The sequence below is a fragment of the Globicephala melas genome, chromosome X, assembly GCF_963455315.2.
Source record: "Globicephala melas chromosome X, mGloMel1.2, whole genome shotgun sequence".
Classification (NCBI taxonomy): Eukaryota; Metazoa; Chordata; class Mammalia; order Artiodactyla; family Delphinidae; genus Globicephala; species Globicephala melas.
Window position 1 is genome coordinate 93,539,431 of NC_083335.1, and position 20,335 is coordinate 93,559,765.

The window sequence follows — 20,335 nt, forward strand, 5'->3', positions numbered from 1 at the left end:
CTCATGAAACAGCCCACTGAAACCTTAATGCAATTTGAATGTGGATAGGTGATATTAACAAATAATTTTTATTAGGTATGATAATGATATTGTAGCTATACAGAAAATATTCTTATTTATTTGAAATATGCATACTGATATATTTTGAGGTAAAATTTCATTGTAGCTTTAATTTACTTTAAAGTATTTCACTAACTGGGACTTCTCTGGCAGTCCAGTGATTAAGACTCCATGCTTCCACTGCAGGGGGCACGGGTTCGATCCCTGGTTGGGGAACTAAGATCCCGCATGCCATGCTGCGTGGCCAAAAAAAAAAAATTTCACTAAGAAAAATGAACAGATAAATCAAAGAAGGCAACATATTAACAGTTGATTGATGTAAGGGGTATTGGGGTGCTCATTATGCTAAACTTTCTACTTTCTGTTCATTTGAAAACTTTCCTAAGTAAAACAACAACAAAAAATCCACGACAAAACAATTGTTCTCATTTCTGTTACTACATTTAAAAAATAATTATATTCTACCTATTTCATACTTAAAAGTATTCTCTTATAAATGCCCCGACCAAATGGTTTTTTAGCTACAGGTCACTATGCTCTGACTCTAGCAATGACTAGTCACAGAGCACTACCAGGTGATGGCAGTTCAGAAACTTTCTTCCACTGAATCCTTCACTCTGACAAAGAGCATATTAGATATTATTATAAGAATTTTATAGACAGGAGTTTTGAGAGTCAAAGAGTCTAAAAACTTGTTCAAGATTGTTTTTAAGAACCTGGAGCTTTCTCCTAGGAGAGCCAGCCCCTAAGCCAACTTACATTGGGATCTACAGAGGCAGGACAACATAGTGGAACTAGATTCAGTCTTCATCTGAAAATCAGGCAGTTTGCCTAGAGCCCTAAGATCCCTTGCAGATCTGATGTGCTACATCCCAGGTAGAATGAGAGAACATGAAACACACAAACAGTCCTACTTGCTATGGGCCTTGTAATAAAGAATCGGACTCAATTTATGATGTTTGATTGCTACCCACCATCACTCTCCCTTCTCCTCCCGCCCTGTGCACGGGCATCTTCACCCCAGCCTCACCCCACAACCACAATAAAAGCACAAGCCATATAATTTTCCTGCTCTCTAATGCCACTTTGGGACCAATTTTGGAGCTAGCCCTACTCTCCCCAGAAAGCCACATTATGTGAATAGTAAACCTTTTCATACTCTCTTGGTGCAAGTATGTTATCCTCACTGTCAACAATCAAACCAAATTTTGGTGGGAGGCACATCTTGTCTCTGTGGAGTGACCACAACAGGTCCTAGCCTCATGGCATGGTTCTAAAATTTATTCATTCATTCGAAAAGTATGTGCCTGGTGCCGTTCTAGGCACTGTGAAAAGCATTGTAAACAACAAGGTACAAGTCCCTGCCTACCTGGAACTTTCATTCTAATGGGGGAGAGATAGATAATAAACTGAATGAGTAAATTAAATATCTTGTATGTTAGATGTTGACAAGTGCTACATGAAAAATAGAGCAGGGAGGGAGGATAGGCAATGTAAGGAATAGGAGTTATCATTTTAACGTGGTCAAGGAAGCCGCATTGAAACATACAAGACAGTGGGAAGAGCATGTCTTGAGGGCCTGAGGAAGGGTCATGACTGGTGGATTCACGGCACAACAACAAAGTTAGTGTGGAAGGTATAGAGTGTGTGAGGAGGAGAGTAATAGTTGGTGAGGCTGCAGAAGGAAGGTGGGGAGGAAGCGACAGCTTTGACTTTTGTCTGAGTGAGACGGGAAGCCATCAGAGGGTTGGAGCAGAGGATGACATGATTGGACATATGTTTTAATAGAACATCCATAGTGGGGCAAGGGCAGGAGCAGGGAGACCAGTCAGGACACTTGCAAAAATCTGGCTGAGAATCGATAGCTTGGACCAGCATAGTAACCACTGAAGCAATGAGAAAATGATTGGATTCTTGATATATTTTGAAAGTAGAGCCAGCACTCAGTTGATAACCTTACTTCCCACCTCAATGAAAAAAATGGTAACAGAGAACTTCCAGATTCCATCACCCCATTTCCATACTTGTCAGCATCTGTACCTATATGTTCTGCTTCCCTTCCTGTTCAGCATAGATGAACTTTCCATACCCCATGTATGAACTAGAAGCCATGCCCCCTCACCTACTCAAGAATGTTGCTCTACCAACTCTTCCCTTTCTCTCTTACATTACCTGCATCGTGAATAGGCTATTCTAATTTTTTCACTCATTAATTTTAAAAATGCAAACTTTCTCTTGTCCTTATTTCCCTTGCCAGGTATCCATTTAATTCTTTGCTCTCTTTGCAGCCAAACTCTTGTTTTTTCTCTCTCTCTCCAGTTCCTCATCTCATTTCCTTCAAATCTATTCCCATAAGTCTTTGGCCCCCCAACATGGCACCAAAACTCCCCTCACCAAGGTTACCAATGACTTTCACATTGCTACATCTAGTGGCCATTTCAGTTCTTATTTTTCTTGACCTTGGAGCAATTAACAAAGTTGTTCACTGCCTTGTCCTTGATAAACTTCCTTCGCACACCATCCAGGACACCACACACTCTTGCTTTTACATCTACCTTGGTAGTTGCTTCTTCTCAATCGCCATTGCTGGTTCTTTCTCTTTTCCTTTACCTCTTAATGTCGATGTTCCCCAGGGCTAGTCCTTGGTCCTCTTCTCCCCGTCTACACTTATTTCCTTTATAATTGTATCTGGTCCCATAGCCTTAAATACCATCTGTATGCTGATGACTCCCAAGTATTCTAGGTCAAATTTCACTCCCCTACTCCAAACTAATACCCAGCTGCCTCTTCAACATCTTTGCTTGTGTGTCTAAAAGACATCTCAAACTCAATACTTCCAAAACTGAACTCTTGATTTTCCCCTCCATCCTGCCTGACCTGCTCTATCCTGCTCCATCCTGCCCACAGTTGCTCAGACAGAAACCTTGAAGTCATCCTTGATGCCTCTCTCTTACCTGATACATCAGGAATCTTGTTGGCTCTCCCTTCGAAACATATCCCGAATCTGGCCCTCCTACCCCTTCCTCTGCCACCACCCTGGCCCCAGCCTCTATGTACTATAGCAACCTACTGACAGCTTTCCCTGCTTCTATCTCATCTGCACCCCCAGCCCCGAAGTTTATTTTCAACAGAGCAGTCAGAGAGATCCATTTAAAATGCAAGTTAGGTCACATTCCTCCTCTGTTCAAAACCCTCCAAAGATTTCCCTATTGTACTCAGAGTAAAAGGCAAAGTCCACATAATGGAGTACATGTTTCTCCCTCACTTCCAGGCAGTCTTCTCCTTGCCAAGAGCGCTTATCACCTTCCAACGTGATATATCATCCACTTAAAATGTGTTATGTCTATTGTTTTTCGTCTGTGTACCAACTAGAATGTCAACTTCATGAAGGCAGGGATTTACCTCTCTTTTTTTCACTGATATATCAATCTCAGGAACCTAGAATAAATACTGATACATAGTAAGTATTCAACAAATACTTACTGAACAAATGCAGGAAGGATTTTGACTCTGGAGAGAGGACCCGTTCTTTTCACTTGCAAACATCTCCTAATTTTGTTAATGGAATTTTCTATTACGTGTGAAGTGAGCTAATGCGATTTAGTGACGATTATAATCACTAATCACTCTTGAGCCCTTAATCTATTTCTAAACAGGGGAAGTCACCTAAACAAAAATGAATACTGCACATTCATCAAGAAAGTATTTACGGTGCACCTACGATGTGCCTGGCACAGGGATGAATGCCATTGAGGGTTGGGGACTGTGGAGGAAGATTTCAGAGGAAGTTTAAGGCCTCCTGGCAAGTCTGCTTGAAGTCATACTCTTACTGTGACAACCCAGGATTTGTTTGTTGGCTTTTCATTTTTCTCTTTGTGCTATAACGAAGATTCCCGTCAAGCCTGGACTTATGAGGTAGGGATAGGAAGAGAGGTTACAGACATTGTTAAGAAATAGGAGTGGAAGCTGTGAATGAAGAATGTTGCCTGCCCTGTCAGCACACAGATGATGCTGTGGGCTATTATCAGCCACTACCACCGCCCCGAGGGTGAGTCCTGAGGGAACTCCGAATGGAGACGAAAGGGCTGCCCACTGCCAAGCCCTCAGTCACTACAGCCACCCCAGCAGTGCACCCTGAGGGGACTCCGGATGGGAAAGAATGGGATACTGGCCCTAGATAATTAAGGTGCATATCAAAGGAATGATTTCCATGAGCCCAGATTCTTGCTTCTTCCCATACATAAAAAAGTGCTAAATTCAGTAACTTGAGATGTCTGGTTTTCTTTCATTAACGGTAATTTTTTGAGGTTCCGACGACCTGGATTTTGTTGCAAACACTCCTGTATATCCTGGTTCCTCCCCCACCTCTTCAGAACAGTCCCTCAGAGCTACCTGAGAGGCTGCCTTCCAGGCTTAAGTCCTCAGCAAGTCCACCGAATAAAACATAATTCTCAACTTTTAGTTTGTGCAATTTTTTTCAGTCGACAAAGCCTTCAGCAGTTCTTGAAGAAGATTAAATGGGAGGACATTGCTTCTAAGAAGAATTGCCTCTGCAATTTTTGGTCACCGATCGAAAAGAAGCCTCAGACCCCAGTCCAAAAGTACAGGTCAAGCATTCACCAGTTCATCAGACGTGGATGGCATTAAGTGGTTCTGGAAGGTGTCAGAGGTTCTGAGAAGCCACCAGGAGCTGCCATTGCTGAGGAAAGGAGGACAGCTGGACGGGTCTCTACTCTCTCTTCACTCTTCATCCAGAGGAGTTTGTTTTTATCTGTTTCACTTGTTTATGCGTACACATCAGATATTTTTGAACAAAGGATTTCACCTGTTAATATCTTAATTTCTGTCTGGGAAAATAAAAGTACATCTTATTTTACTGTTTCTTTTCCTCACAGATCTCTGCAAGCTTTGGAGGAAGGGTTATATATAGAATTCACGCTCTGGAAATGTAAAGGCTCTGAGAGCTCTTGCTGGTAGAACTAAGGCAGCTATTAACCTCTCTGTGCTTCGCTTTCATTCCTGCAGCATAGTATCACGTTTTTTATATTGCCACCTCTGTAAAGATGATGAATTTGAAACAGCTTGGAAAGCACTAGCTTCCATTTCACCTTGAAAGTCAAATACCACTGTTAAATATTGAAAAGAACCATCTCGTAGGATGCCCTGTGCATTTTTCCATCAGCTGCCGCACTTACCAAGATTAATAAATGTATCCACCTATCTGCTCAATTAATTTGCAATAAAAGAGTATAGTCATCAGTAGACACACAGGAGAATTGTACGGTTTGGCAGGCAGGCATACACAAAGAGTGGGTGAGGAATGAATAAGCTACAACTACACACACAGCAACATCGATACAGCTCCCAAACATAGTGCTGAGCAAAAGAAGCCAGACACAAAAGAGCATATGCTGAATGACTCCATTTCTATAAAGTTCGAAAACAGCAGAACTAATCTGTGAGGTTAGAAGCCAGGATAATGGTTACCCTTTGGGGGCGGAGCAGGGGTTGGGCGGGGGGAGTAGCAACTGGAAGAAGATACAAGGGAGGGCTTCTGGGTGCTATTCACATCCTATTTCTCTATCTGGGTATTAGTTACAAGGATGTGTTTACTGTAATAATTCATTGAACTGGACACTTAATGATTTGCGCACTTTTCTCTAGGTGTCTTACATTTTAATAAAAATATTACATGGGCAATTAATATGGCTTGATTTGGGTGAAGAATTTTTTTTAATTAATTTTTATTGGAGAGTAGTTGATTTACAATGTTGTGTTAGTTTCTGCTCTACACTAAAGTGAATCAGTTATACATATACGTATATTCACTCTTTTTTAGATTCTGTTCCCATATAGGTCATTACAGAGTATTGAGTAGAGTTCCCCATGCTATACAGTAGATTCTTATTAGTTATCTGTTTTATTGGGTGGAGAATTTTATTTTGTCCCCCGAGATAAGTATAAATGCTGCTGTATCTTTGCAACTCAGGCCTGGGATGGAAGCCTCAAGGACTGTCCTCTGAGGATCACCCCATCCCAGAGGCTGACACAAATCTGGGGTAGCAATTGACAGTTTTAATTACATCCTATTTTCATTCTAAATACCAAGGTAACAGGTTTTGATGAAAAATTGTGTTAACCGACAACCATTAAGATGCACATGTACACAGTAGAAATGCTCTGCCATGTTGGGGGTTGAGGTTTACCATTTCTGTACACATTTAAATCAGCTGCTTACTCTGACTGATTCTCCTACTGTTGAGTTTGGCAGGATGCCATATGCAGTGAGACCCATGGGTATTTATTGAGGATAGTGATGAATATTCTGTGAACCATAACTTTTTATGATCGTATGTTCCTTTTCTCATATATTTGTTATAGTTTGTAATTTTGTGCAGATTTCAGAGCATTTTTTTTTTTTGGCCTTGCCGCACGGCATGCAGCATCTTAGTCCCCCGACCAGAGATCAGACCTGTGCCCCCTGCAGTGGAAGCGTGGAGTCTTAACCACTGGACCGCCAAGGAAGTCCCAGAGCATTTCTCTATAGAAAACCATCATTTAACAAAATGCTTAATGCGACCTGTAGAAACAGCTTTATTGGAATAAAACATGACTAATAAATGTCTGAATTAAATTAGACACTTAAAAATACATTTAATAATAGCTTCTAATCCTGGGTCTGCCATTTATTAGCTATATGTCTGTGGGCCTTTTGCTGAACCTATTTCAGCCTGTTTTCCTCAGTGGTCTCACCCTCATGGAGTTGTCATGAGGACTGAGATAATCCATGTAATTAATGTAGAGCACTTAGCACAGGATCTGTACCCAAAAGCTTATTAAATCTTCACTCTTGGTTTTATTAGTAGCTTAACTACCACGTGATATGTGCATGGTAAAACTGATCACTTATTCAGGGGTATTTAAATCGAAAATAACATTTGAACAGAGAAACGTGGTAGACAACACTAAGAACCAAGAAAAAATAATCTGAAAGAAACTTAAAATTGAGAAATTTCTATATATTAATCGATTCTTTTTTTTTTTTTTTTTTGCGGTACGTGGGCCTCTCACTGTTGTGGTCTCTCCCGTTGCGGAGCACAGGCTCCGGACGCGCAGGCTCAGCGGCCATGGCTCACGGGCCCAGCCGCTCCGCGGCATGTGGGATCTTCCTGGACCGGGGCACGAACCCGTGTCCCCTGCATCAGCAGGCGGACCCTCAACCACTGCGCCACCAGGGAAGCCCATATTAATCGATTCTTTTGATGACTTCAAAAAAGAACACCTCTCTTAAGTACTAATGATTTTAAAAGATGATAACCAATGTTGAAAAGGAGCAGAATTTCAGAATTACTGACTGGCTTATGCAATATTCATTTTTCCTTTACTAAACGTCAATGTCATTGTGACCTTTTAAAGAACCCAGCTTTAAAGAGCAAAATGTTCTCAGCAGTTTTCTTCCTAGGACTTTAAAGATTAGATGACACTTTATATGTTTCCTTTCTTCCTCCTTCCTTCTCTCAAAGGGCAAGGGGAGTGCATTAGTAAGAACAGTAAACATGAGATCTGAATCCTGGTGCCAATTTGTATTAATTGCATGAACTTAGCAAGTCACTTGATCACTCTAAACTCCATTTTGTTATGCATTTGAGGCACCTCATTGCTGATCATTACAAGGCAAGAATTGCATGAAGTAGTTGTTTGCTTCTGAACCCTAGAAAGCTCTGATGCTTGTAAGTAGGATAAGATATGCAAAGGATCAACCAACATGTTTTTGTTTGTGGTACCTTTTCCTCAGTCCTATCCATTTGCTCATTTGGGCAGTCATATTATTGATTCAAGGGAGGTCTGATGGAGCAGAAATGCAGAGAGAAACAAGAGGTGATGTATGGCTTATGAGTTTCAAAACAGACTTTTTGAAACTCATTACAGAGATCATAGTTTGAGAAAAAAGAAATTTTGAATTTCAACAGCTTAGGATTTCAGGCACAAACAGCAGACTTGAAAGAATACATGGATAGTCAGAGCCAGTTTTTCCTCTTGCTTTATCACCTGGGAACTGGAAGGGGAAGAAAAGCTGCAAGAGCGAAGAAGCAACAGAAATAGACTTTTGACACTGTACCCTGCTGTCGGTCCCCCAAGCCAAGGACTGAAGGGTAGGGAGCATGATGGAAATTTCAGATGAGTTTGGGGAACCCCAGAGCTGAGATCACCTGTGTCTTGCTTTTAAGACAGCGTTCTAGGAGGGAGCAAATGTTCTAGAACTGCCTAGCACCCAGAAAGAGGAAGGAACGGTAGAGTAGAGAGAGCCTTGCAATATCTCTGTGCCCACTGTGGCGTGCAGAGCCGCCAAGAGGTTGAGAGAGCCAAACCAAGAGATAGCTCAGATCCTGTGATCAGAGTAAAGCAAACTCCACAGTAAATGGGAGCCAGTCAAGGTCAAATAGGTCTGGTCCAAGGTTCAGAAGTCTCAGCAGATTTCAGCATAGCCATGTGATGATGATGTCCTGATGACCAGTGACCAGATCCCCATAGCTCTTAGATTCCTGGACATTGAGATACTCTCCAGGACTTAACCATGACTGTGGGGAAAAGGGGAAGAGACCCTAAACTGACACAGTAAACACTTTTTAAACAACTGAGGATTGCCTAGCGTTGCAGAGATTGTTTCCATCATCCAGCAAAATTGATACAAACAAGGAAAAGTTCTTTACATGTTAGAAAAATACACATTTCTTGCTGACATGAGTTGGAGGCCTGAGAATTTATGCCCACTGACATTCTGTACTGAACATGAAGAATTATTTGGGACTTCTACCCAAGTCCTCATGGAATCCCTACAGATGAGACTCAGCCTTCTGCTTGCAGCTTCTATGAGAATTGGGAAGAGCATGCAGAGGCTTGCACTACTCATTCTCAGTGACAATGTTTGCCCTTTGTTGTTGCCAAAGAGACAAACAAATGCCCCCACTGGGCTACTCCTCCCAGGTCCTCACCCTCTGGCCCCCTCTTCAACACAAGTCCAAGTTTGTCTACGGACTCACCTGTTTCTGTGGACAATCTTGTTCGAGTACTTCTTTTTTCAAAAATCATGCCTAAGGACTTTCCTTGCAGTAAAGGCAAATACTGAAAGTCAAGGACAGGAATACAATTAAAATGAAATATACATTTTATATCCAATAGCAAGGATTACGTTTCAAAACTTATTCTTTACATTATCAGAAAATGTAGAATAATTAACACTGTTCCCAAACAAGTGTTCAGATGTTATTTAAACAGTGAATTTAAAGTGTTTTTTTTCATGTTGTATACAAATGGGGGAAGGGAGCAGGAACTCCCACAGCTTACTGACACGTAATGAGAAAGTAGTATTAGTTGCTCTGGGTTCAACCTGAACATTTGTTCCAAAGTTTATTAATATTTCACACTGGAGCCATCTTCTTACTTAAATCCGTGAAAACCTCTACCAGTGTTCAATGCCCTTGGAGATGCTTGGTTCAGAAGTGTTTTCTCAGCTAGGAATGTGCTTCTCTGTCGCAACGTGGGGTACTCAGACTCCTAAAGATGAAGCTCCAGAGTTTCAGCTACACTTTCATCACGCATCCTTGTGAGAGTGCAAAGACTTTGTTCCTAGAAGTCATGTGGAAACAATCTGGAGAGTTTGGGTGTGGGGTGGAGCTCTGCCTCCTTCCTCTTCTGTAGATGGACTTCCCAGTAGGATGAGTTCTAGAACAAACACATTCCTGCCAGCTAACCTTCCTCACCACGAGGTGTGAAGAACAAAAAGCCTGGGATCTTGGGGGACATTTTCTCCTTATTTCAAGGTCTTCTATAGGAACCCACAGCAGTTAGAGTCACTCCTATTTTCAGTTCGTTCTTAGGAACTTGGAGAGCTAGTGAACTAGATAAGAAAATCAAGGTTGTGTAAAACTTTCTCAACCTGAAACCAGCTCTTTCAAATGCTTCTGAGCAAGCTTGGAATATGAAAACACTTTCACAATTAAGCAGTCTAAATGAAGCTGCTGCATTAATTAAGCGTGTTTCAAACATAAATTGCTTAAAATGCAGAATAATGCTTCCCGCAAGGCACCATATCCCATCTCTTCTCCTACTTGGTTACCATTTAATTGTTTATTTGCTAATCTAAATTTTTTAACACTGTCACATCATCCTGAATTTTTAAAAATTATCCTAATGATGATATATCTGATATTCATCCACAATTGAAATTTGTTGCTAGAAAAAATGTATCATCCTTATTTTTCATTTGATAGAAAACACACAGAGAAAAGAAAAAAGGTATAAAAATAAAATCCTTCCAGAGAAATGATTCCTTAGGTTCTGATTCAGTTAATAATGACTTTCAACATTCCACATGAAAGAAATGCAATGAATTGTCATTGAATAACTGATTTTTATGCTTTTTATATGCCTGTACACTCAGTGATAATCAATTACCTTGCCTGTGTAGTTTCATTACTTAGCTACTGTTTAGGAATTTTAATGTATTTTCTTTTCCCTCTTTCTCTGGAAAGGCTGTCATTAAAAAGGCTGATTGGTAGCAGTGGAAGGTAATGTGGAAATGCTACATACCTCTCCTTTCTGTTTTATCCTGTATTTCAGATCTGCTGATAGCCATAGCATATACTTAATCTCTTCTCCTGTAAAGTTCTTTAGAGTGAGGAGGTCACGACCCTTTAGCTGTACTTTATTTTGTAGTGGTTGTCCACATCTACAAAAAAGAAAAAGAGAACTATACATTGAAGAAAACAAAATCTAAAAAAAAACAAAAAAACAAAAAACAAAATCTATGTCCTATGGTAATTCATTGTTTAATTCTTGACACAAAACATAGCAGACACATAGCAACATTGCAAATTGGTATGGCTGTGGTTTACATTTTAGATAGCCAGCATCCTGAATGTTGAGAGAAAAGAAAAATTTGAGGAAAGAGGCTGAATTCTTCTCTGCTGGAAATAACCATATGAGTGGCTTTGTTACGTATTAGTTAGGCAAGTTACCTAAACTCTCTCTGCACCTAAATTTCTCACCTAGAAAATGAGTATAATAATCTTATAGGGTTGTTGTAAGGATGAAATGATTTAATACATGGAAATCAGACAGTGTCTGGCATATAATAAGTATTTGATACATTTTAGCTATTATCATTGAAATCATTCAGTGGTACAAACAGAGTTTGTTATGTACCTATAATAGAAAACAATTTCATTCTTTTCCCTCTACTGCCCTTCAGATCTATTCTTGAAGATTTGTTCTTTATTGTCCCTGGTCAGATACAATGGACCCTGTGGCTTTTCTATTAACTTTTAGGGGGAAAAAAGTCCTCTGCTTATTTTATTCCCTCAAAGAGTCTCAGTAAAAGCATGTGTAATAATAACAATGATTTTTGTTTAACTTTAAGAAATGTACTGCAGGGCTTCCCTGGTGGCACAGTGGTTAAAATTCCACCTGCCAGTGCAGGGGACACGGGTTCGAGCCCTGGTCCGGGAAGATCCCACATGCCGCGGAGCAACTAAGCCCGTACACCACAACTACTGAGCCTGCGCTCTAGAGCCCGTGAGCCACAACTACTGAGCCTGTGCGCCACAACTACTGAGCCCGCGCACCACAACTACTGAGCCCTCGTGCCACAACTACTGAAGCCCGCGCACCTAGAGCCCATGCTCCACAGCAAGAGAAGCCACCACAATGAGAAGCCCACGCACCGCAACGAAGAGTAGCCTCCATTCGCCACAACTAGAGAAAAGCCTGTGCCCAGCAACGAAGACCCAATGCAGCCAAAAATAAAATAAATAAATAAAATTTTTTTAAAAAGAAATTCAGCAGATTTCTGAGAATAAATTTAGAGAGATCCACCATGATGGATTTTCAATGCCATGACTAAAGTCTGAAGACAAAAAAGATACCAAGAGCCCCCCCAAACAGAATTAATGTTGAGGCAAGAGCAAGTATGGCCTGTGGCCTAGGCTGGACACAAGACCTAAGAGTCATGGAGGAGACTTGACTGTGGTCTAGTATGTTGCTAAAGCTGAAATCCTCTAGGGCTCAACCACTCCAGTATTGTATTTGCACTACTAGGAACAATGATTGGACATATGCATGTGAAACAAAAGCATTATAACCTTGGATCCTATGCCTAGCAGCCTGTGTCAAGTGCAAAAACCTGGAAAACTGGTGAGAGGACCTGGTGGGATAAGTTTTTGCCCATAGCACTATGAGGGCCAAATCCGAAGTACATTAATAATGAACTATACCAATATTTTGGTTACCTCTTTCCATGAACCCCTTTTGGACAGAGTAAGTCCCCTGGGTTCTTGGGGACAAAAAGAGTGGAAAGGTAGATCTTGTAAATCTGTCATACTAGCCTGTGAGAGTTGGAGTAATTAACTGGAAAATTTTTTAAAAACTGTATCTCACCTGGTGAAGGGGGTCGTACTGTTTACATCATTGAAAAATCATTAGAGCAGCCACCGCCTTTCTCAATTCTGTCCAGGAGGCGGGGCAGGAAATGTTGTCTTGGGAAAAAGAGTTGTTTTTCATAGATATCAAGAGCTAACCAGGAAAATTTATCACTGGAAGGAAAGCAAACACAATGGTTCCAGTTTAAATTCCTATCCTGTTTACTGTCTCCTCCCCTCTACTCCAAAATGGAGTTGCCACACCTCTTTCCTAAGCTACTTAAAAATTAGAGAAAAGTAAAAAGCCTCCACAATTGTACCATGTTGAAATGCCTCCTCCACAGACCCCTTTTTTCCTGTCCGTATCAAGCATTTCTTGCTTTCTGGTGATAAACTCACACGCGAGTTAGCTAGGTAAAACCGCTGGCCTAGAGGGCTATTAAGTTCTCACAGAGACCCAGTGCTTCAGTTGGAAGCAGCCCACTCTAGTTCATGAGCCAGACCAAGGCCAGAATCACTATTTTAGTGTTCCCATAAAATGCTTGGTCTCTTTGTACTCAAGTGTGTCTCCTTGGTAAACCAGACCTAAACCACATTATCATTCTTCAGCCAACACATAACGGGGAGAATACAATATTGGAGAAAACAATGGGAACCACATACAGATTTTCTGTCAAAACTGTCATGGCAGTCGGTTATAGCAGAGCTTTTGAAAAAGGCAACTCGTTTGTTACATTAATTTTATCCCTTGAAAAAATACTTACAGAGATTTCTTCACCCCAAACCACTGAATGCTAAGAAGTTAGGCCAAGGTAATAGTACCCTTGTGTTAGCTTCACCCAAATATCTTCCTAGCTAGAAAATGGAAGAGTATTCTCTATTGGCAGAATGAAACCTTTCATTGCTACAGTCTGCATTTTCCAACTCTAGTAAATTGTTTGGAGTAGCGGGGGCAACCTGGATGTGTTCCCTTGTATAATTGTATTTTGTTGGAAGAGAAAGTGCTTAATTCGAGTAAAATGTGGTCAGTCAGAAACTGACTTTGCCAGAGTAGGAAAAAATTCAGTGTTAAATGATATTTTGATCCCCATGGAGAGTCTGCGATAAAGACTTTAGCTTCTGGAGGCATAAGAGAGGGCCAGTGGGCCTTATGGCAGAGATTTTGGTGTTTCTTTAACATTGCAGACTGATACAAAAGGCATATTTTCTTGGTGTTTTTTTCGTCTTTACTGAGATTTTGGCTATATCTTTTAAACAAGGTGGGGGAGAGGATGGGGGGATATTGAACAAGGGGAGATTGGCCAATTTGATCAATTTGGAAGGATCGAAGTCATCAAAGCAGTGGAATGAAAAGAGCAGTGGTTTTAAATATTCAAATTCGAGTCCTAGTTCAACTATGACCTTGGGAAGATCATTTTCCATTTTTGGCATTAATTCCTCAACTGAAAAAGTAAGAAAATGAACTACAAATCAGTGATCCTTCATGTCTTTGACTTCCACAACGCTCATGAAGTTCATAAATACAAGATTTCCCACAGGCCATACTGGAGCCATCTGAATTCTCAGTGGCCTAAATTTAATTTCATCCCTTTCTTTCCATCTCAGAAAGGTATATTGCAACGCATGGCAGGGAGAGTGACCCTCTTTTCACAAAACACTTGAATATGATCCTATTGATTTGGAAAATAAAAGCACAAATCATTTCCAAATTTCTCTATTATTAACAATAATAATAATTTATTAATAAAAATATACCTGCAACATTTGTCACTGTTGCCACATGCTCACATGTGGTATAAATTACTATTGATAACTGGGTGACTAGATGGTTTCTAAGATACCTTAGATAGTCAGTATTCTAAAACTGTAAAACTTTGCCCTCATCTGAAAGTTGAAGAGTGGGATGAGGATTCGTGCAGACCTACTATTAAAGGGCTGGAAACGCGAAACTGTCGAAAAACTGTGGCCGCCTCTACTTCTTTTATCTTAGTTGAATTATTAAATTACTAAAAATAACAAACTAGAAATAAAACCCCAATTCTGCTGTTGGCCAAGGGAAACATAATGACCCCATTCCATTCCTGGTCTCATGCCTTGTATAATTTTCTGAAGTGAAGAAATATGTTTTGTTGTTGTTGTTTTGTTTTAACTAATTTATTTTTGGCTGTGTTGGGTCTTCGTTGCTGCGCACAGGCTTTCTCTAGTTGCGGTGAACGAGGGCTACTCTTCGTTGCGGTACGCGGGCTTCTCATTGCGGTGGCTTCTCTTGTTGCGGAGCATGGGCTCTAGGCGGGCAGGCTTCAGTAGTTGTGCCACGCGGGCTTCACTGGTTGTGGCTCGCGGGCTCTAGAGCGCAGGCTCAGTAGTTGTGGCGCACGGGCTTAGTTGCTCCACGGTATGTGGGATCTTCCCAGACCAGGGCTCGAACCCATGTCCCCTGCATTGACAGGTGGATTCTTAACCACTGTGCCGCCAGGGAAGCCCCAAGAAATATGTTTTTTAAAAGGCACTCATTTTCAATTATGATGGAAAATGTGAATAATCAAAGAGGACTGTTTTCTCTCCTCTACACAAGAGCGTGGATGGCCTGTAATTGCTTCGTCTGCATGTCCACGTATGTATAGATCGGCACGTGTGTGGGATGAAGGGAACTTAATGAGTTCTGTAAGCCCTTAGAGAGGCCTGGAATGAAATACCTGAAAACCAGTCACCTCCAGCTCCAATCCATAACCTCCACAGAACTGGGTGGCTTAGCTCAATATTCTCTGAAGAAATTTCTATTTGTGAGATGAAATTGAACTGCACTTACAAGTTGGTCTTCTCTGATAAAGAAAGATATTATTTTAGTGGTTTCTTTAAAAGCTATAAGTGGTTTCCTTAATAGGAGCAAATCATAGGACACTGTCTATTATCCAAACACAGCCAGGCTCTAGAGCCTTGTTTGTGAGATGAAAAGCCTATGGATTGGGTGTTCTCGGCAGTCTTGGTCTCTGATCCTATTGATTTTGTAAAAAAAAAAAAAAAAAAAAAAAAGAAAAGAAAAAATTACTGACTAAAAATGATTGATCCGGGAGCCTGTGTAGATGGCTTCGGCCTCACTTGAGCAGTCATTTCATCATGCCCATGGGATGTGGCTGCTCGCTTCAAAACTGTGCAGTCCCTATTTTGTGGCACTGCCAAACCCTGACCACATATTTCCTACTACTCTCTAGCGCTACACTCACATGGTATGTAACAAGCGCCCTCCGCCTTTCCCAAGAGAGACAGGGGTGGGGAGGGGAGAATGGGGGAGTGGGGGGATGCAGAAGAACCCGAATCTCTGCAGAAAGCTGAAAATCAAAGTAAAAGTACCATACAGGCAGAGATAATGGGGCGATTTTCTCTATTGTTAAGGGGTCATCAAAGATTATAGGTCTTATTGGAGATCAGCAATTCTGAAATCATCTAGCTGGCAGGTAGGGTGGCTAACAAAAAGAGCAGGAAAGAAAAATACTCACGCCACCTGAAGAGGACACCATTTCAGTGTTATGCCATTTTTCAATAGAGACTCATGCTCTGTAGTTTCTAATGACATGAGTGATTTGAGACTTTCATATTTTCAAATAGCAGGTATGGATTTGGGCTGACTTAGCCATGCTTTTGCCTCAGTCCCCATTCACTGTGAGAGATGGCTAGCCGGGATTTTCAGAATCATAGTCTAGCTACTGGATAGAGAAAATAGAATCTTAGTAAATGCCCCAAAATGCCTAAATATTTGGAAGAGGTTTTTACTTGCAAAAATTTAGCCTGTAATAATGGTTAAAAAAAAAATCAGTCATCACTGTGATTTTCAAAGAGGAGTGTAAGTTTAAGCTCCAAGCTTTGGTTATTCATTCAGTTGATTGTTTCCAGCTCAGTGATGAGTCTTTGTTAAAAACCGTGGAATGAAATTTCATCGCACTTTCATCTGATGTAACTCAGCGGGATGGAATGATCAAATAATGAACATGTGCCTGTCACTTGACAGTTTTCACACACATTATCTCACTGATTATTGCTAGACTGTGATTTCATGTGTCTGGAATGAAATAACTTATTTACCTTATTTACCACCGTATCTCCAACACTTTGCTTAGGGCGTGGCACGAAGTAGGTGCTCAATAAGTGTTTATTAAATAAATGATTGAAGCACCGTGTGATGTAGGCAGAACAGGTATTACGCTTTCTCCCATTTTATAAGTGAAGCAACATCACAGAAAAGTTTAGTGACTTGCTCAAGGTTATATAGCCAGCGAGTGGTAGTGCCAGGCCTTGAACCCAGTTCTTTAGACTCTAAACCTGAGCTTTCCTCCAGATGCTTGGTTTATATAGTCTAACTCTGGCACTAACTAGTAAACCCCATAACCTCTCTGGGCCTCATTTACCTTATCTGTAAAATAGGAGAAGGCATTATTCTGTGGCTCTGAGGTCCCAACTTTACAATATCATTTACAATGTTGTTCTGGCTTCTGAGTGGTGCTAATGGTAGAGTCCAGAGAGTCCAGAGCTGTCAGGCGGCCCAGAGAAGGGAGGCCCAGGGCCACAAATCACAGGGCCACTTCCTAAGAGTGGGAGAAACCTTCAGACTAGAAGCTTCTAACTTTAAGAGTCATTGAGGTCATTTTGAGGTTGGTTTCGGTTGTCAAGAGGCACTGGGAAAATTCTGATTGTTAACAGGCAGTTACTCTAGAAGCTTTCTGGCAACAATGTCCGGATTTGATGGCCTTGCTTCTCCGATTAACCCATCACCCTTGTCCTCTTCCCCAGGGACACACTCCACACCACCTTCGACCGCAGGCACGGCCAGTTGGCTGTGAGGAGGATGCAACTTTGTAAATATTTATGTAGTCGTTCTTTTGGGGTCTGTTTTTTTAAAGATCGAATCAATCACCATGCCCCAGAATGATATATTGTTTTCAGGCAAACCCAAATACAAGCTGAAGGCCCTGTGGAGATTAGTTCCTCTCATTTCCTTCAGCCAGTTGCTCCTTTAGTATGTACACAAATGGAAGATGTCCAGAACATTTAGTCTGTTATACGTGCCACGGTTAGTCGCCCCCCAACCCGCCGTCACCTCCCAGCGCCCCATGAAATCTGATTACAGAGGACCGAGAAATGAAAGCTCAGCTGGAATTAGAGACAGTTGTCTCCAACAAGGGTAGAACCTGGCACTATACCCTGCAGAAAGAGGCCTTAGGAGGCTGCACTTCTCTGCAGAATAGAGTTTCATTTATCACCACGGTTCCTAAGTCAGACTCAAATCTCTGGCCATCACTTACCGATAATTTCGAACCGCGAAACTGTGACCGTTTCTAAGAGCTGCCTTGTTCAGCAGGATCCTCAAATTAAACAGCATATTCTTTCGATAGTGAAAAGGATGATTCTGTGCTCTTGAAAACGCCGCACCAAGGTAGCCAGTGGGGTCCACCTGAAAGCTAAGAGTCCTTTTGATTTCAGTGAGAGAGCAAAGGTACTATCACCCTTCAACTACCTTATCAAATTCCCCTGGTTAGAGATACTGCAGGGCAAGGTCCAGGAGCATTTGAACTTTAAGCCAAGCTCCAATCCACCACTGTGGGGTTTTTTTTTGTTTGTTTTGGGTTTTGTTTTGTTTTTCTTGGAGAAGGAATCCTGACTCTTTTGGTGCACAGACTCCTCATTTTTCATAATATATTTATGCTGTCACATACTTGTACAAAATCAATTGACAAGTACTCGTTGGGTGTATAATATATGCAAGACACTGCAGTGCTGGCTGCTGTGAAGGAACATAGAAATAACTCATTCCAAAAATGCGAGTTGGCAGTGCAAAACCCCAGATGTAGACGTGACATCCCTGAGTATTTCCAGTGATATCACTTTCCTCCAAGTCCCAGCCTTTCTACAAAAACAAATAGAAAGATGTACTTGTGTGTGTGTGGCAAAAAGCTGGAGTGGGGATGGAGATGGAGTAAAAAGATCTCTGTCCTGGAGCTCCCACTGTGCCTTGCACATAGTAGGTCTTCAATAAATAAGGGGTTGCCTAATAATTCCAGCAGAAACCCATACTCAGCAGAAGCAGGGAGGTGGGGTACCAAATGTTCCTCCCCTGGCAGCCTCTCCGGATCACTAAGGGGCCATCCAAAGCTTCACACTCATTCATTCATCCACAGTTAGAAATCAGTTATTTTCAAAATCTGTTCTGTGTCGGATACTGGGCTAGGCTGGAATTTCAGGGAAGGAAGATGATCTCGCCTTTGCAGAGTTTACAGTTCAGTAAGGGTCATATATCTGTAAATAAATATCCATAATACAAGCCCATGGGGAGGTCCAGATAAAGTGCCTCCACATCACAGGGAAGGGAGAGAACTCTAAGTGGGGAGGGTGGGAGGGCAAGGTAAGCACTTGCTAGATGTTTGTGGAATGCAAAAAAAAAAAGTGTCGTTTAAAAGCCAACTATGGCCACTTCAGGGGCAGGGATGGTCGTGATGCCATAATTAATATCAGCAGGGAAATTTATTGACACGATTCCCTTGTACTCGCAGAGGATGAGGTGGGATAAAGAGAGGGAAAGACTGCGATTTCCAAACCTCTGGCAAATCTGTTCTGGAAAGACTATTCCAGGCAGACTGCTTGCAGAGGTGCAGAGGTGAGAAGATAGAGAATGAATGCTCCACGTGGGAGAAGAGAAGCCAGCTTTGTTTGAGAAGATCACCTTAAAGCATCGTTTAAGAGGCAGAACGGGCCAGTTGTTGGATAGGTTTTAGAGAGTAAATCCACTCTACCTAATACAGGGAAGGAAACTGGATGTTTGCAGGGAGACTAGAAGAGAAGACGGTAAACTGCATTCAACTGAATGCTAGTGTAAAGCCCACATCTTCAGTCAAATGTGCTACCCACACAAACAACTCATCTGAACAACACTCGGGGAAAAATCAAGAAGTGTCTGCCGTGGTGTGGTGGGGAATGTGGGCAGCACTGCTGAGATTCCAAAGTGACTCATAAACCCTCGTCATTCTATGGAGGTGAGAGCTCAGTTCCCCAGAAAGGACTAAGAAAAACTTACCCCCCTCCCATAACCCCCAGAGAGATTGCAAGAGAGGCACCGTACCACAAGTGGGATGAGCTTAAAGGTAATGTCACTAAATCTCAAAAGACAAACTATCTCAACAGACATCTGTGTTACAGGTGGAAAAACACCATACAGGGTTTTCCATTCGTCCTCAGAATTTGTACAGGTGCTCTTATGGACCCGCCCCCTGACTCCTTTAATTCCACTTCAACTGCCTGCTTTGGCTCTGAGGGATAGAGTGATAACCAGGAATGGTGAGTCCTTTCTCACATGGAGTTCACCATTTGGAATGACTCCAGAGCACAACTTCTGTCTCTGTCCCCTGACCTTGTGCATTCTAACCAAGAGGGTAGGGGTTGTTCCCTGCTCCCTTGCTTCAGGCCCTATGGGACCTCCAGCTTGGAGTGTCCATCATCCAGCTTCCATCAATGGGGGTTGGGGATTAGATGGGGTTCCTGAAGGAAGTGGCACTGGTCCTTGATGAATTGGGAAGAATTAGGGAATTGTCAAAACTGGAGGGGGTTACAAACGATATTACAGCAAAGGATGGAAGCTGTGAGTAGACCCAGAGGAAGGAACAAATAGGGTGTGTGGGGTAACAACATTTGGAGGGGTGGATTCACTCTATCATTGACCATTTAAATGAAGCCCTGCCACCACCAAGACCAATATGAAAAGCACAAAACCATGAGTGTCCATGTCCTGTCTGTATCCCCTTGGCATTCTGTCTTCACCTACATACCTGCCACTTTTTTTTTTTTAATTTCCTACATAAGAGACTTCCCGGGTG

General features: G+C 41.7%; 1 protein-coding gene and 1 long non-coding RNA gene across 3 annotated transcripts in view; one reads left to right on the plus strand and one right to left on the minus strand.

Annotated features, from left to right (window-relative positions):
* The window catches only part of LOC132594423 (uncharacterized), a 163,996-nt gene extending 158,843 nt beyond the window's left edge, over positions 1-5,153 (plus strand). For both annotated transcript variants that reach the window (XR_009560597.1, XR_009560598.1), the window contains one exon: positions 4,542-5,153. This is a non-coding gene — a long non-coding RNA (uncharacterized lncRNA). The remainder of the gene's footprint in view (positions 1-4,541) is intronic.
* The window catches only part of OTC (ornithine transcarbamylase), a 55,452-nt gene extending 37,602 nt beyond the window's left edge, over positions 1-17,850 (minus strand). Inside the window, exons 1-3 of the mRNA XM_030834911.2 lie at positions 17,774-17,850; positions 10,651-10,789; positions 9,102-9,183 (exon numbers count right to left, since the gene is read on the minus strand). Coding sequence (XP_030690771.1) covers positions 9,102-9,183; positions 10,651-10,789; positions 17,774-17,850 — 298 coding nt within the window. The remainder of the gene's footprint in view (positions 1-9,101; positions 9,184-10,650; positions 10,790-17,773) is intronic.
* Between the last annotated feature and the right edge of the window lie 2,485 nt (positions 17,851-20,335).